The sequence below is a fragment of the Equus caballus genome, chromosome 27 (genome assembly GCF_041296265.1).
Source record: "Equus caballus isolate H_3958 breed thoroughbred chromosome 27, TB-T2T, whole genome shotgun sequence".
NCBI classification, from domain to species: Eukaryota; Metazoa; Chordata; class Mammalia; order Perissodactyla; family Equidae; genus Equus; species Equus caballus.
The window spans coordinates 19,183,379-19,200,163 of record NC_091710.1 but is presented as its reverse complement, the minus strand read 5'-3'; the positions used below and the strand labels follow the sequence as shown (position 1 = coordinate 19,200,163).

Here is a 16,785-nt window from a genome sequence, read left to right as displayed (position 1 = left end):
GGTTTTGACAGGTTGAGTATACCATCAGACATCTGTCAAATACTTAGAAATTGTTGACTTTTAGGTTTTTCTCCACTTCTCTGGACAGACCCAACTTTCCAGAGATGGAAGGCACAGTTCAGAAAGTAGGCTGCCCTTAGTTGCTCAGACACCATGCAGGATCCCAGGAAAGAGAGGATTTGTCTCCTCAGTCCAAGTTTCCCTCTTCCTGGTAATGCCTTTCAGAGTGAAGGCAGTGGGTTGACATGGTGAAATATTGTGGATATGCAATGCATGGTTGGTCACTGGCAGTGACTTGACCACTGTTGGTGAGAGAAGCACAGGGAAGAGTATCCAAAGTGCTCTTGAGCATATCGGCTCAAGTTAGCCCACCGCGTAGAACTCAGCTTCTTCCCTTCTATTCTTAACGTGAGGTGTACATCCCTTCTGGACTCCTCCTGAGCCCTCCCGCAGTGTGGCCTAACTCCGTTATACTGAGCTGCTTCTAGCTCTGCTTTACTTTGTATTTTTTTTCCTCATTGTGTTGTCATTATCGTAAGTTTCTCATGTGTTGTCATCATCATAAGTTGAGGGGTCCTTTTGCCAAGACAGGCAGGAAGGTAGCCTTGAGACCTTTGACTCTACTTGGTACGATTTCTTTTGTGTTTGGCTTCCTTCACTCTTGTAATTAAAAGGCTGTAAACTGCTCCAGAGTCACCTTGTTCTCTCTCCTCGTTCTGTGATCCCAATCCAACTCTAGACCCTGCCCCAGTTTCAGGTCCAGTGGATTGACACAGTTTCTGCAGAATTCACTACAGTATTGACATCTTTCCCTTTTCCTGCATGGTGGCTTCCATGTGGTGAGTACTTACACTCAATAAGAGTGGGAGGTGGACTGAAGCTCAGGGGGTGTCAGGTGTGGACGACGGGAATTACTTTTGTGGAGCCTTACTTTCAAATACCTTTGTGTCGTTTTCAGTTACTTTTCATGTGACCCTTCTAATTTTAATCTTGTGACAACCCTGTGAGGTTAAAACAGTGTGTTTGCCTACAGTTACTCATTGTTTGACTCATGAATCAAAATTAATTAGAAATTTTTATTTTAAAAAGCCTAGGAAAAAAAGTGACTTTTAGTGAGATTTTTAAAAGTAATAGGTGAAGGCTGAGGCTCAGAGAGGCAAAATTACTTGCCCAAATCACATGGTAAGTAATGGAGCAAAGGCTGATTCCCAGTAGTGCTGGTAACATCAGCCAGTTCTGACTAGATATTTCTATGTGAACTGTTTTATGTGTAGTAACCATTTAGAATACTTTTGCCGTGATACCAGTTTGTCTATTGGGTGATAGGTATTTCTTCCAAGCTCTTGCATTTTAGAAGGCAGAGAATACCGAGTAAGAAGGGCAGTGAGCTGGGAACTGAGATGGTTGGTTTTCCTGTATTTAAAGAGTAGAAGCACACAGGCTGAGGAACAGTGGAATGGCCGAAGACGTAGAACCATGGCTAGGACAGCAGATTGCCACAGGGGCCACGTGGAGAGAGAAGTTCTTTACCCTGCCATCCCTTGGCTGCAGGCTGCTCTGCTGTTGGGGCTGGGTCTACAGTTGTCCGGTCCTGCTTCCCTGGCATCCAGCACGTGATGCCCTTATGGATTCTCTAACACAATTCATACTAGATGAGAGTTTTTGAACAGCATCTTTCACTGAAAGAAAGAAAGAAAATAAAAAGAAACAGCAAATAAATAATGGAGTGTAAAGGATAGAGAATTATCCCAATTTTAACTGAAGGCTAGTCAGAAATCAGCTTGATGAGTGCAGGTTATAGGGCCCTTCTGGCTAGCTTCAGTTGCCCACTTAAATGCCATTTGGATACTTAGTGGCAATTCTACTTTGAGGGAGAATCAGTTCCTCATAGAATTTGCATTCAAGTTTTACCTTTGAGTATGGATAAGGAGCCCCTCATGTCACCCATTTAGCCCAAGACTGCTTTCCATCTGCTCCAGGGCTGTACTGGCACCCTTGGGTTCTCATTCCACCCGGGGCCCCATACGTGAGGAAGGCAGTTTCCCAACTGACCATAAAAATCCTCCTCGCCTGTTACATGCAACCTGAGTTCTAAGCCATCTCAAGCTGACCTTGCAGTTTGACATTTGTGCTTCCTGGGTATCTCAGCAACATGGGTACAGCAGTGAACAACACAGACAAATCACTGACTTCATGGAGGTTTCATTTGGGTCATTGAGGCTTATATTTTGATTATATTCTGAATAATATTAGTTAGCCAACTGTCAATATAAGAATCTATCCAGGATAATATTGGAAAAACCAGACTGTACAACAATAACTAAATTTTGTTACTACATGACATATTGTGTGTTCAGTAAAAATGATGTTTATATGATTTATATTAATAAAAATAACATAAGTATTATTGTAAATAAGTTAATACAAACAATCAACAGGGAAAATAATGTTTAAATTGCCAAACTATGTTAGAATTAAAGACAGGAAGGAAGTAGGGCCCAGTGTAAAATAGTGGTTTGTTTGTTTCCTTCTGCTCTTCTGTATACTCATATTAGGGCCACCAACTAAATTCCTTTTTTTTTTTAATACTTTGATCTGAGGGATGTTTCTTGCTCTCCTTATCTTCTGTGTGTTGGCCAGGTTACTTAAACTCTCTATACTCTTCATCTATAAAACGGAGTTAATATCCGATATAGCCCTAAATTAGGGTAAGGATGTTTTCCTCAAAAAATTATCAGAAAAGAAGGAGTGGCCATATATTCAAGTTGTTACTGTTTCTGTATTAGGGATGTTTTATTTTGAATAACAAATTTTGGAGAAAACACATTAGCTTGCAATAACTACAGATAATGCTAGTCAGGATACTTATACAGATGACTAAAACAAGTTTAAAAAAGATAGAGAAAACAGATTTCTCACACATTTAATAATTATTCCTGGGAAGTGATCCTAGAGTTGTAAGTGCCAGATGTCACTGTAAAGTAGCTTTCTAGAGATGACCTCTAAAGGTCATCCAGTAAGTGGTTACATTGTGGAGTTCACCTAAAGTGAATGGATACTGTAGGTTAGGATAGAATTTCCAGTTACAGCATCACACAGATTTAAAAATTTCTGTATTTCCACTTAGGACAGAACTGAAGACGTACTATAACTTAAAATCAGGCTAGTGCTAGCAAAGATCCTAATGACAAATTGCATGTGAAAGCTTGAATAAAATAATTCCCTGAAATGTAAGAGAATAAAAGCAAGTATTTTTTTGTTTTATATAATATATGATTTTGTGTATGTACAAAATTAACCTAATAAATTATGAGAAGCCATTTGATTATTTAATCTCCATCCTAAAAGTGTATATATTCAATGTGGCCAACAACTTTTTGTCCCATTGGAATTTATGGATTTAACATTAGTTATTCAGGTTGCCTTCTATTTAGGTATACCTGATATTTACTTCTTTAGAAGGTTTTAAGGATTGAGTGAAACAATTAATTGGGTATCTACTATGTGGTAAGCACTGGGTAAACAGGAACTAACAAAGAGACCTGTGTGGGATCTATTTCCTGCTCTTTTGGAGCTTTCCTTCTCAGCACAGGCTGGGGTAGGAGCAGAAACTGATAGTTAGGAGTTACTGAGAAGGGGACAGAGAAGGCCTGGTAGATGAAAACCATCTGGGAACTCCTAAGTCCTAGTTGTGACTCCCTGCCCTCTCCTCCTCCTGCTCCTCCTCTCCCCATCCCCGCCTCTGACCCAGTTTGTGGCATGGAGAAGATGTGGTTCTAGACTCCAGAGAGGGCCACACCCACCACTGCATACTCTTAGGTCTGCTGACTTTGGTCATCTGCCAAGTAGTCCTAGGACATGTGTAGAGTTTTGCAGGTGATTTTTAATCACATTTTTACTGAACATGAAGTTTCAAACATATCAGCTTTTTATAATGTGTGCTTCCCAGTCAGCTTACTAGGAGGGCTTGTATGTGTATTCCTTATAAGTGTTGAAAGGTAAACTGAGGCATATTAAACATTTTGAGAGTTTATTTGAGCAAAAATTAATTTGAATCAGGCAGTATCCAATCCAGCAGATAGAAAGGAGCTCTGTGTTGCTGTACAAAATGAAATGCTTTTATAGGCAAATGGAGCAGGAACAAGGAAGTGTATAGTAGACAAAAAAGCAAGTTGGTTATTGCAAAGTTCCTTTCCTTTAGGGGATGGCAGAGGTCTATCAGGCAGATTACATAACTAGTGCTGGACAAGTGATTCTTAATTGACTGGCTTAAGATTCATTTCTGGGAGAGTCAAAACTGTAATTAAGTCTCAGTTTGGTGATGTGGGCTTAGTACAAGTGACTCCATTTTGGGCCTGTTGTCTTGTTTTTAACAATTTCCCCTTTCAATCAGACTCTCAGCTTAACTAAAATATGTGATCGAAATTTAAGGCATTAGTCCTACTCCCAGCTACTGCTCTGGAGTTCTTACAGTTTTTTGGCTGAATATCTGTGTGATATTCACAGGTCACAACATCCTTTTGCTGAATCTCTTTGTGGTATTCACAGGTCATGATGTCAGGTTCACATTCTTTAGGTTGGTCATTCTCTTTGTTCTTTTTCTGACATTCCACTCTTAGGGAGATCATTTACCTGGTGGTTAGTGGCTGCGAACATGCATTTAAAGCTTTTGAGAGAACACAGTGTGCCAGAGAGACTACCATGATTATTATAAGCAGGATAATTCCCAATGTCTCGAGTACACTTTGGAGCCATAGTCTCCAAGACCCAAACCACTGAAAATCAAGTAAGCCAAAGGCCCTGTGGAAGGAGTCCCTTTCTTAACCCAAGTGGCCTGTTCAGTGATCTTATGTAGCTGAGTCTCAACTTCCTCAGAATTGTCAATCTAAGTGCAGTAAGTGGTGTTGGCCACAACACAAACACCTTGTGGCTCTGTTAAGATAGTCATGGGCTGTCCTATTATCAAAAACAACTTCAGTCTGAGAGTCGAGGGGTTTTTACTGGGCAGTTATTGCTTTAGCAGCAGATTCTGCAATGTCTTCAAGAGTTAAGGAGAGGTTGCTGACCATAGCCTCGTTTGTACTTACTCCCAGGCAGGGCGGTAGCTAATTTTGAATCCTGAATGCCTCCTTGTTATTTCTGTTTGAGTCCATGGCTTGGGACTGGAAAGGCGACAGCCATCGAGGCCAGTAAAAAGGTAAAGGTCTGTAGACTGCAAAGGTGGTTTTATTCTGTTTACCCTTGTCTTGTGTTCCTTTCTTTGATCAGAGCCAGATTCTCTGGGTTTGGAGTTGTTAACCAGAGGCAGGGAAGTGGACCCCCAGGGTTAAGTAGCCCGACACAGTAGAGGGAGGGCTGAGTTTGTTCCAGAGAAACTGAAGCATTGGGAGTCAGGGAGAAGGTTGTGATGGGCAGGGCTACAGAATCATCATCATTGTGGCAAATGCAACAGTCATTTGGAGGTTGGATTACCCTCCTTTGCAGTGGCCTGAGATATGAACAATGGCATCATCTTTTGAGTCCAGAGCAAGGCAGAAGGGACAAAAGAATCATAAAGACCTTCATGGTGTAAGAATTAGGAAAAGGATGGTCAGAGAGGGAAGGAGGAATGGAAACAAACATTTTTCATCTGATGTCTTGAGAGAATGCAGTCTACCTCAGCGTTGGCTACTTTTACTTTTCTTCCTAGTCAGTTTGATTTTGGGGTCTCCAGCATTTGCAAAGGACCAGATGTCAGGTGGAGCCTTCTTCAGTCATGAAATATGCACCAAAGTTTTGACACCTTGTAATTTGGCAGCAGTATCAGTGGTCAAGAGTACATCGTAGGGTTATTTCCAAGAATCTCACTTTTATAAAAACATCAGAGTAAAACAATAACTGTATATAAATAACAAAAGACTTAACATTTTCATGGCTAAAGATCTGATGAGAGTACTTTTGATAAGGAAATGTGTTTATTTCTGTGGCATGAAACAATTTAAGGTTGGTAATTGGACGATGAGAGTATTGACAAATTTCTATGAAGTTCCAAGAATTTCTGGAATACTTATATTGGCAACATATATTCACACATATAACCTAAGCAGGTTTATCATCACTTATTTGACAATAATTCCTATGTAGTTTAACATACTAAATAAACCTAATTAATTTAACATCTCTTTTTTACAAGGTGAGAGACAGTTCCTTTGAGATTTTCCAGCGATCTCTGGGAAATCTCAAAGTTAGTTTGAAGTCAAAAAGTGATTTTGGGAAAGTGTCAAAAGGTTTGAAATTTGATTAAATAGGATTATAGATCATTATGAAATAATACTTAATTATCTATATTACCAAAGTGACAATAGGAGATGTTAAAGGCAAATATGGAAGGTTACATAGATGTGAACCAAACTTAGCTCTGTTAATACTGATTACTTAGCTGTCTTAAGTAATCAAAGACCTAATAAAGACAGTGTGAAACACAGTAAATTTTCGTGAGACAAAATCTTTGCTGCTCAGGCAGATTACTTAAAAGGTAAAGAAAAGCCTTTGGTTACAATTTCTAATTAAGAGCAGATGAATAATCTCAGTAAAGTTCGTCGTTTTAACAGAGGGAAAACCAAATTTACATTTTGCACCAAAAAAAGTACACCAAGGTGGACTTTTGATGTTAAAATCCATTCTTTAAAAACTTAAATAAATCCATTCTAATCATAGGTGGTTTGACCACACATAAAATTCTTTTCCCAAGATTCCTTTTCCACAAACCTCCTACAGCTTATTTATTTATTTATTTATATAGAGGAAGATTAGCCTTGAGCTAATCTTTTTGCTGAGGAAGATTGGCCCTGAGCTAACATCCGTGCCCATCTTCCTGTATTTTATATGTGGGACGCCTGCCACAGCGTGGCTTCACAAGTGGTGTGTAGGTCTGCACTTGGATCCGAACTGGCGAACCTCAGGCTGCTGAAGTGGAGTGCGCAAACTTAACCACTACGCTGCCAGGCCAGCTCCTCCTGCAACTTTTTTATATCCATTCAGATTGTTTTCTGTGTCTTTTTCCTCTTTCTCATTCTGGAACAATCAATCATTCTACTTTCCCTACTTACTTTTCATACACAGTTGTTTCCTTTCACCCTTATTATTTCTAAATAATTTTAATTATATATGTTGATTAGAATTCTTAACCCTTAGAATCCTTAAACCCCACTGAAAATAAGAAGTGAGCAATTGTAGGCTATGTGTTATACTAACATTCTGTGGATTGGCAAATTTATAAGTACATTTCATAATTTCCAGAAGCGTATCCTTCCTCATATTCAATTTCCCAAGGTGGCACAAAACATGTTTGCTAATAGACCCAAATAGTAAAAGACATTCCAGAAATGGATAAACCTATGTGCAGTAATTAATGTTTCAGTATTTTATCTTATTTGGAAAGATCTAGATATTCTGTGAATATCTATCATTTAGCTTACCTCAGTATAACTAAAGTTTCAAGTTACCAAAAAGATTTAGAAAACTGTTTTTAAGTAGACATACCATAAAGTGTACTTATTGTTGAAAAGTTCGTTTATGAATTTTTTTACCTTACTTACATCTATTTAATTCACTTGTTCTTAACAATTATGTTTAGACTAGTCATGAAAATTTCACGAGACATTAAACAGGTAACCATCATCTTCTTGCTGACAAATTCTGTAGCAGAGACAACATGAACTTATTTGACTTTTAGTAAACTTTGGTAGAATAAAAGTACTGTATTTAATGTTGATAACTCTAAAGACATCCTGTTTTAATTAAATCAACAAACTTAAACTAGCTTTTATTTACCAAAGATTACCCTACATCGCATGAACTAGGAAAACATTTGGGTTAGTTTCTATATTTCTGAGTGTCCTTAATTTATGTAAATACTTGTTTGTCTTTAAGCCAGTTAAGTAGAGCTCTTTACAAATTAATTTTGGCAATACCATCTGGAGGTAGAAAAATATCACACATTTATAACACACACACACAAACGCGAACAGAGATCTTACAGCTTCCACTTTAAGTTTTTAGTTTTGAGACAGGTACAATAATGCAGAACTTGCTGGTTTATAAAAGAATAGTTGGATACAGAAATGCTTCTGGCAGATGAAATCAGTTAGGTTTACCTGCTCAGATGGCAGATTGCTAACACTTTTTACTAATTTTTGTAGAAGAGACTTTTAAGATTTTTCATAGGCCTAGTTTTCAAAATAGCCTTTTCCCCCCTTTCTGATAAGAATTCCCTTGGTTCCTAGAGAAGACCAGCCCCGGAGAAAGAATGCAGCTTCCCCCAAGAAGGACTTGTCTCCCAAGTCTAGATGTTTTACACTATCTGTAAGCCGTTTGAGATGAATAGGGGAGGTTTTGGGGTTTGTAAAGAGGCTAGGTAGACTTTGAATTATTTCTAGAGCTACATTTCTGTTCTTGTAAAGACTAGATTTGTAAGACAAAGTACTTGTAAGACAAGTACAGTTTTTTTAACTTCGCGGAGAATTGGGTTGTGACCTGAGTGATATGGAAGCTGACCCACCCAGCCAACTATATTATCCTCAATTTTCTTCTTTATATCAGGGAGAAGATCTTCAACTAAGAAATCAAAAGATTCTTATGTTCTAGCTTTAGAGCTGCGTGTCTTTCTTACGTTTTAGTAAATCCTTCCACAAAAGGCTTCAGAATGTTTTTCTTTCCCTCTGGGTACAATTTTATTTTAGCTTAGAGGAGAAGGTCTAAAAAAAAGTTCCTATCAGTCGCTGAATATGCGCGTCCAATTTGGGCAACTTCTCACTGTGGAGTTACTTAAAAGTAAAAGGGGCTGGCCCTGTGGTGTAGTGGTTAAGTTTGGCATGCTCTGCTTTGGCAGCTCAGGTTTGCGGGTTCAGATCCTGGGTGGAGACGTATACCACTCATCAGCCATGCTGTGGCAGTGACCCACATATAAAGGGGAAGAAGATTGGCACAGATGTTAGCTCAGGGCAAATCTTCCTCAGCAAAAAAAAAAAAAAAACAACAAAAAAAACACGTTTCAGCTGGGACAAACAGTAAGCAGTCCTGGCAATACTGCACAACCCTTTGGTTGCAAGAGGCATCCTCAAAGAGGGTGCAAAGGATCTATCCTCCCAAGATCCAGAGCCACTCCCAAAGGTGGCCAAAAGAAAGACTTAGACAGTTTCCCTGAGGGCTGGCAATAGACTCTAGCCGCAAATGGAGTACAACCCACATTTCTGTCCAGCCATACCTAGCCACAAATGGGGTACAACTCGCATTTCTGGCTGTATTGTTGGGGCCAACAACCTCATGGTTGCTCAGCCAAGTTCTTAGGACACAAAATGGGACAAATGAAAGGTGCTAGCTGTCCCTGGTAGAGAAAAGATCAACAATCAATGGGCACCTGAAAGCTAATTCACAAGTCACCACTCAAACACCTAATTCTTAGAAGTGTTTTTTCCTGCCAATCTAAATTTGGAAAGGAAGAGATAACCTGAAACCTCCCCTTCCTTCGACCAGGCACGACCGATAGAGATCTGGGAGACCTGGCTTTGGTAAGAATTCTCACCCTCTGCCATCTTCTGCCAGGTTTCCCAGGATCCTGTCTGCAGTCTCTGGAGCGAGTGGGATGTCCCGCAGGCCTCATCTGGTAGCAGACACTGCAGAGCAGGAATAATAATTCTCCTTCTGTCCCCTGTAGTGAGACCCCCTTCTCTCGGACATTTCCTAAGTGGATAAGCTTAAGTGGACTAAAAGTTCTCCTCTTGTGGCCACTGTAATTCAAGATTATCTTTGGAGAGATTAATCTGCTTGTTCAGCCTTAAAACAGATTTTGTTTACCTGAGACCTCATATTGGAACCAGTCCAGTTTGTCAGACCCAGTTCAACCCCAGACCCAGTCCAGTTTCTAAGTTGGACCCAGTCCAGAAAAAGAACTGCCCAAATAAAGTCTGAAAGCTCGTAAAACAAAAGGATTCAAGAGGGCCTTTCCCATGGCCTCTAGAGGCAGTGAGAAAGCAGCGAGCTCAAGTGGCTCAGCAGGTACCCTCCTGGTTGCTCGTTGCTCCTGGGGCCATCAGGGGTCTCCTCCAGTTCCCTCTTTTGACACCAGAACTGCTAAAAGATAAACTGAGGCATATTAAAAATTTTAAGAGTTTATTTGAGCAAAATCAATTTGAATCAGGCAACATCTAATCTAGCAGCTAGAAAGAAGTTCCTAGGAGCTGTACCAGATAAAAGACTTTACAGGCAGAGGGAGTGAGAACAAGGAAGGTATATAGTAGGCAAGAAACAGGTTAGTTCTTGCAAATTTACTTCCATTAGGGGACGGCAGGGGTCTCTGCTGACCAGGTGATTCCTGAGGGACTGGTTTAAGATTCATTTCCGTGAGAGCTGAAACTGTAATTGCTAAATCTCTGTTTTGTGATGTGGGCTTAGCATAAGTGACTCCATGTTGGGCCTGTTGTCTTGTTTTTAACATAAGTTACATTTTGCTCCAGAGTGAGTATGGAGCTCCTGCCATGACTGTCGTCATTACCAGTCTCAGGATTGCACACCTCTCCTCTCTGCTCACTTGGACTTACTTTATGTTAGATCTTCCTACATTCTGGTTATCTCTCTACATTAACTTCGGATGTACCATATAACTGAGATAACAGACAAATGTATAAAATCTAAATTTTTATAACCCTGAAATTGGCATTGAGTATTTTCTTAAGATCTAAGAAGGAGGCTTAAAAAATAAGTAAATTTGAGATAGGAAAACTGGCCTCTTATTTATTGGAATTGGCTCAATGAAAGAAAGTTATTTCAAATGAGGAATTTTTGTTCCCAGTTCTTCTGAGAATCTTGTCTTCTACCTGGATTTAATAATTAATAAAATATCAGATGATATGGTGATAAAAATTGATTTGTGAAAAAGTTTTAATTCTAAAATGTCATACTAAATTGGATAACAATTTGCTTACCTGTTTATATTACTTTTTTGAAATTTTTGAGAAATAATACATTATGTCAAATAATTTTTCACCTACAGCTTGTCATTTCTAAACTAAAGGGACATGCTAGTGTCAACAAAGTCTAGGAATACATTACTGATTTGAAATTTTGTTCTTAATGAATAATTATTCATTTCTCTTAAAACTTTGTTAAAAAATTTATACCCGGGATTTGTTTCAGTCAGGTGTGGTAAGACACACAGACTTGGAAATAATTGTCACGAAGGAAGAAGGAGGCAGGGCACACGGCACACTTGCAGGGTCCCACAGGGAAGGTGGCAGAGGGGCGGGGGAGAGCTTAGCCCCGCCTCCCATGGAGTTTTTGTGGGAGGGGCTGGGTAAGGCAGGGTAGGTACCTGAGAAAATTTAGGACTGGATAGTTTGAATAATTGAACAGGTTCTGGTCTCTGGTGGTGGTTCCTACTTGCCCAGTACCAGGCCCTGGGGTGATTTAGGGCAGGGGAAATACTGTCCTAGAGTGTGAGAGGTGGGTGAAAGAGATGGTTGGGGGTGTGACTCTGGATTGGCTGGTTATATAGCAACAGTGTGCTCCCAGGGGAGTCCTTTCTATTTCCATCCAGGTCACAGCCAGCCCTGGGAGGAACTGCCTCTTCAAAGCCCCAAGTGCCAGACCATCAATACAGAAAATATGAAAATATAGTCAATATAAACTTGATGTTAACATTCACTATGTTTTATAATTTAAATTTCATACTTTGTTCATTAAAAAACATTGGTTGCAATTGGTGGATTTACGTTTATTTATAAAATAGTCCTTTAAATTTGAATGAAAAAGTACATTTCATAAATCTAGCTGCTTTTTTGTTGGTTCAGTCTGTCAGGGATATTTCTAGAAAAGCAATTATATTTTACAGAAAAGGTATAAACACTGTTGGTGGTGAATTTTTTAATGGTTCTCTCCTCCAAATATTATGATATTATCTATCCTTCAAGGATAATGATAGTGGTATTAGGTTACATTTCAGAAACAAAAACAACCAAAACAAAACAATTGAGGAATTCAGGATGCCACTGTTATCAACCTAAATAAAGAGGTAAACTGAGGCAAGCCCAAATTACCAAAAACTGAGTTTATTTGGAAATAGCAGAAGAGTTGCAATTTTGGAATGCATGCTGTGGTAAGCTACAGGCAAGTCCATTGAGAGTTTGAGGTAGATGGTATTTATGACGAGGAGCGTAAAGAGGGGCAACAGCCGGCCTCCAAGCAGTAAGTTCGTTGGCTTGAGGATGGGGAGAGATTCTCGGCAGGTGTTCATTGATCAGGTGATAGGTCTTGGTCTTCTGAAAATCAGGCCTGTATGGGAAATCAGCCTCTCAGTTGTTAGGTTCCCATCTTCTGAGGGCACATGCATGAGATTCTCCATTTCATATTTTCCGGTTCCATTTTCGATTGAAATCCTTCCACATAACCCAGTTATGGACTCAAGTGCTGTCTCTGTACATACGTCTTTTAGAGATGGTGCCCATGAGAGATTAGAGAATATGCAATAAATTTGTTTTTGTGCTTTACTTTTTGAAATGGTGAGTTTTAGAGTGTCAGACAAAGATAGTGTCAGTTAAAGCCTAATGTGAAATCCTAGAAGTTTAGAAATGAGGTGTTTGTGTGATCGAGACATGTTTATTTCCTCATGGTCACTCGTAGTTGCCGTTGAGGGGACCATCCTCATTACCTAGCCTTTATAATAGCAGTAACTTTGTGAAGCACCCTCATTTGTGTATTTGAGTTTTGCTTTTTTCTCTGTACCGTTATCCTAGAAGCTTGCAGGTTCGGAGCCTTGGAAGAAGGTGATGGGAGGAGCATCTCCTGTGCTCCCTCATCCCCAGCGGCCGCTGACCGTTCTGTCTGTAATAAGACAGCATAGCTGCCAAGTACTGGGAAGCAGTATATTTTGCTTTTTCTTGTTTCCCATGGGGTCATCCATTGACTTTGAGTTGGCATTGGAGAGGATGCAGGCGCGGATGATGTAAAAGTCATGATAAATAGCCCAGCGCTCAGGTTAGCCTTTGAAACTATAGGGAAATTGTGGCCTTTAACTATGTATCAATTAGGATCTTGGAGAGTTGCATACAATAGAAGACTTGAGTTAAATACTTGAACTAAAGTTTTATTTCTCTCCAAGGTAAAAGAAGATGGGGGTAGGAGGTCTGTGGTGGGTGTGAGAACTCTTTCTGTTTTGCCTCCCCAGCTAATGGGATGCCCACAGTTAAGGATGGCTGCTTCAGCTGCAGCCTTCTTCCATATTCCAGGCAGAGGGAGGAAGAAGTTGGGGAGGGCAAAGGGTACATGCCCCGTTTCGTCCTCTTGTAAGGAGCCTTTCTTGGATGACATGCCAGCAGCTTCAGCTTATGTCTCATAGGGAGTTGGTGATTCCTGCATGGGTTAATGTTCGTATGAAGCCAACAAAGGTTGTCCTTTCTGCTTTTCCAACCAACTCTGGAAAAATAGCAGCTCTTCTTGGAGAGGTTTTTGAAAAGGGAGGAAGCTGGCAGTTTTAGTTTAAAAAAGTGACAATAATACTAAAAGTAATGATTATAGTACCAATAATAATGATTAACCTGGAGCTTTTATTATATACTAACTGATAGTCTGAGTGTTTTATATATTTCTATGCATAGTTCATTTAATTCTCAGAACAACCCCATTGTTTTCCTCATTCTTTTGGAGGAGGAAATTGAGCCCCTCGGAGGTTAAATAACTTGCTTATAGTGACATAATTGGAAAGTGATGGAGCCCAGATTACAAATCTAGATTGTGTGCTTTAACCACATTTTTATATTCCTTTATAATTTAAAAACCTATAACTCAGAAATAAGCTGAAGGATTTTAAGTCATTGGCCCAAGGTCAGTCAAGTAGTCAGCACTAAACTTCTACTCCTGGGTGTTACTTCCATTGGCTTGGTCTGCTTTCTCTGCCTATATCCTCTTATATTTGGGCCAGTCTTCTTGAGAGGTGGCTATTTTTGGCTTGCTGTGGTTCTAAATCCTGAACATCATATTCTTCCTTTAGAATTCTTTTACTTGACGTGGAAGCTCCCAGGAGGCAGTGTAGCTTAGTGGTCAAGAGGGTGGACTTGGCAGCCGAGGTGCCCGTGTTTGAATCCTGCCTGTGCCAGTTTTAGCTGTGTGATCTCAGATAAGTCTCATAATCCTGGGGCTTCAGTGGTCTCACCTGTGAAGTGGGTTAGTTACAGTGTCTGTCCCACAGGGCCGCTGGCAGAGGGAGTTGAGGTAGTGCAGTGAAGCTGCTGGGTACCGGGCCTGGAACAGAGGAGGGATTTTAGAAATGCTTTCTATTCTGATTATGTTATTTATCAGAAGTGAACTCCAAATTAAACTCACCACATTTTCTAGCACATATTGGACACTCAGTAAATGTATAAGGAGTGAATGAAAATAACCATCAATTGCTTTATATTGGCCTCTGCTTTTTATACTGGTTGGAATATTAAGGTTAAGAAGATGAGTTATTTTTAATGTTTGTATTAACCTCCATTACCAAGACTAAGGACCAGTATTACATTACGCTGTTCATCTTGTGTGATTTCCACGTCACTTTTCTCATCCACAAAACTATTAGTTTTACATTTAGTATTTTCATTGAGATTGTGTTGAAAGGTATTGCATACATCCAAGGTAGTATTAGTGATGTAAGTTTATGCCATCGTATTTAAAGCCAGATTTTAATGTCTTTGAATCCTTTTCATGTCACATTTTCCAAGTAATATCGATCACCCATTAAATATTAATTTAATCACAGGAATGGTAATGTGGTCATCAGTAAAATGACTTGAGAGGCAGTGTCATTTAACAGTGAGATGAGGACTAGGGAAGCGGGATTTATATCCTCCTGCAGCAGTTTTTCAACATTATATTTGCTTTTGCCTTTGCTGTTTAAATAACACAAGAATTAAATCCTTTTAAAGGGAACGCGTCCATCTCCTTTCACGTGTCACTCTTGTCAGAGAAAATGCTGCATAATACTAAGATGACAGCCCCACCTCTGATGTCACCAATGATGGTACGGTCCTCTCGGAGCCTCTGCCGGGTTCTTGCTGCTGCACGGGGACATGGTTACATTAAAGCTAACGCCCGTCATCTCAGTTATCTCCCTGGAAGTAGTTTCACAAATATAGCAAAGCCCCACGTTGGTTGTTTCGGTAAGCTACCAAGGCAGAGAGCGAGAGGCAGACAGGGAGAGCGAGCGCGAGCACAGGCTGCTCAGCCTTTGTGAGCAGGGCTGAGGCGGCAGCTCCTCTCAGCTAGCTCCTGGTGCTCAGAGTGCTTCCACTGACATCACCGTGGGCAGTGCAGGGCGAAAGGGGCTGCCAGGAAATTTGAAACTAATTTGCTTCCAGTTGACTGGAACAGCAGATTTTGAATTAGCTGGCTTCTTTCTAGCTAACTTTTCTCAAGCGTTAAGCTGATGAACTGGGCATTTTCTATGATCAATGGGTAACTGCTGGAGCTACAGTAATCTCTGTGAGTAACCTCTATTTGTAGGTCTATGCAGGCAAATAGATTTTTATATATCTCTCTCTTGTAAAATGCTGCTGTGAAATGATCCGTCTGTATTATTGACTGCTTTTGCTTACTAGTCTTGTCTTTTGACCATCCCAGTAGGAGACTCCTGGGGCTAGACCAGGTTTGGCTGAATCTCGCCATAGAGAAGAGCATACTGCATCTATTCAGGGATGTCCACGCCACCGCTTTTTAATTCCCAGTCATCAGAATGATGCCACCTGCCCCTAGAATGCTTTTGCCTAGCACCTCACCTGGCTTTAAGCTAGAATGTTTATTTTAGCATCTGACACTGGATTTTCCAGAATTTTTATTTTTAAATAGAAAGCAGAATATTATTCTTACCTGTAATTTTATTCCCTTTTTTTTGTTGTTGTTGAATGAGCTTTCCTGGGAACACAGAATTCTGTCAGCATATTTCTGCTCCCTGTTTGTGATGGTATTATATAGAAAGAAAGAGGAAAACGGGCTACCCCTGTAGTTTCATAAGGACATAATATTGTGGCGCTGTATGGGTATAGGGGAGGAGTTTCTCTTAAAGAGCTCAGACTCCTTTCTATGCACGCCGGAAGTATGGCTCTGGCTGAATAGCCTAGAAGAGAACAAGGTTAGCCACAGGATAGCAGCAGGAATGTCCTGTGAACACTGTAGTTGTGGCTGAGGTAGTCTCTATTGCAGGTTTATAATAGATGTTTAACTCCTGAGTTTACACACAGGGGTGTGTTTTTCCTGTCTATTGAAAGTGTCACTTTTAGAATAATTCAAGATTTATTTCTCTCTCACCAGGGAACTTGACTTTAAACTTTATGTAAAATTTGCATTTTCAGATATGTTTGGAATTATTGCTCATGTCAGTTTGCAGCTTGAATCCTTAACAAAACTGTGGGTCTCCTATTAGCATAAAAGCAACTGAATGCAAATATGGATCAGCTGAAGCTTATTGCAGGCGGAAGGCTGAGTGAGGGTGTTTACTGCTGCACCCCCCTCTGTCTGACACACGGCAGTTTCTAGAAGTCCACGGCTGTAGCTGATCTTCACTGCTAGGAACTCAGCTGCTTGGCATTCATGATTTTTTAGAAAAAGAATTGTATAAGTATTTTGAAACATCAGTTTCAATTTCTTAAATATTAAAAGGTTTCATAAAATATTTTATATAATAATTTATATTAGCACTACCATACCCATGTTAACTTTAGCAGAAGAGAGGCTGCTGTGAGCAAGATTGGGAGTTATTTAAAAGTTTAAACTTTTTTT

General features: G+C 39.9%; 1 protein-coding gene and 1 long non-coding RNA gene across 22 annotated transcripts in view; one reads left to right on the top strand and one right to left on the bottom strand.

Moving 5' to 3' along the window:
* Positions 1-16,785, top strand: part of PSD3 (pleckstrin and Sec7 domain containing 3) — a 646,842-nt gene that overhangs the window by 293,755 nt on the left and 336,302 nt on the right. For 4 of the 21 annotated variants that reach the window (XM_023630520.2, XM_023630516.2, XM_023630518.2 and 1 more), the window contains exon 3: positions 752-839. The exons of 15 other annotated variants lie outside the window; for them this stretch is intronic. In XM_023630520.2, coding sequence (XP_023486288.1) covers positions 752-839 — 88 coding nt within the window. Of the gene's footprint in view, positions 1-751; positions 840-15,043; positions 15,493-16,785 lie in introns of those variants that run through there. 2 more of the 21 variants (XM_023630517.2, XM_023630522.2) reach the window with 2 other exon arrangements.
* LOC138921084 (uncharacterized) lies at positions 10,135-16,048 on the bottom strand. Its single transcript, XR_011433344.1, has 2 exons — positions 15,877-16,048; positions 10,135-14,271 (listed from the first exon to the last, which is right to left on the bottom strand). It is a non-coding gene; the product is annotated as an uncharacterized lncRNA (long non-coding RNA).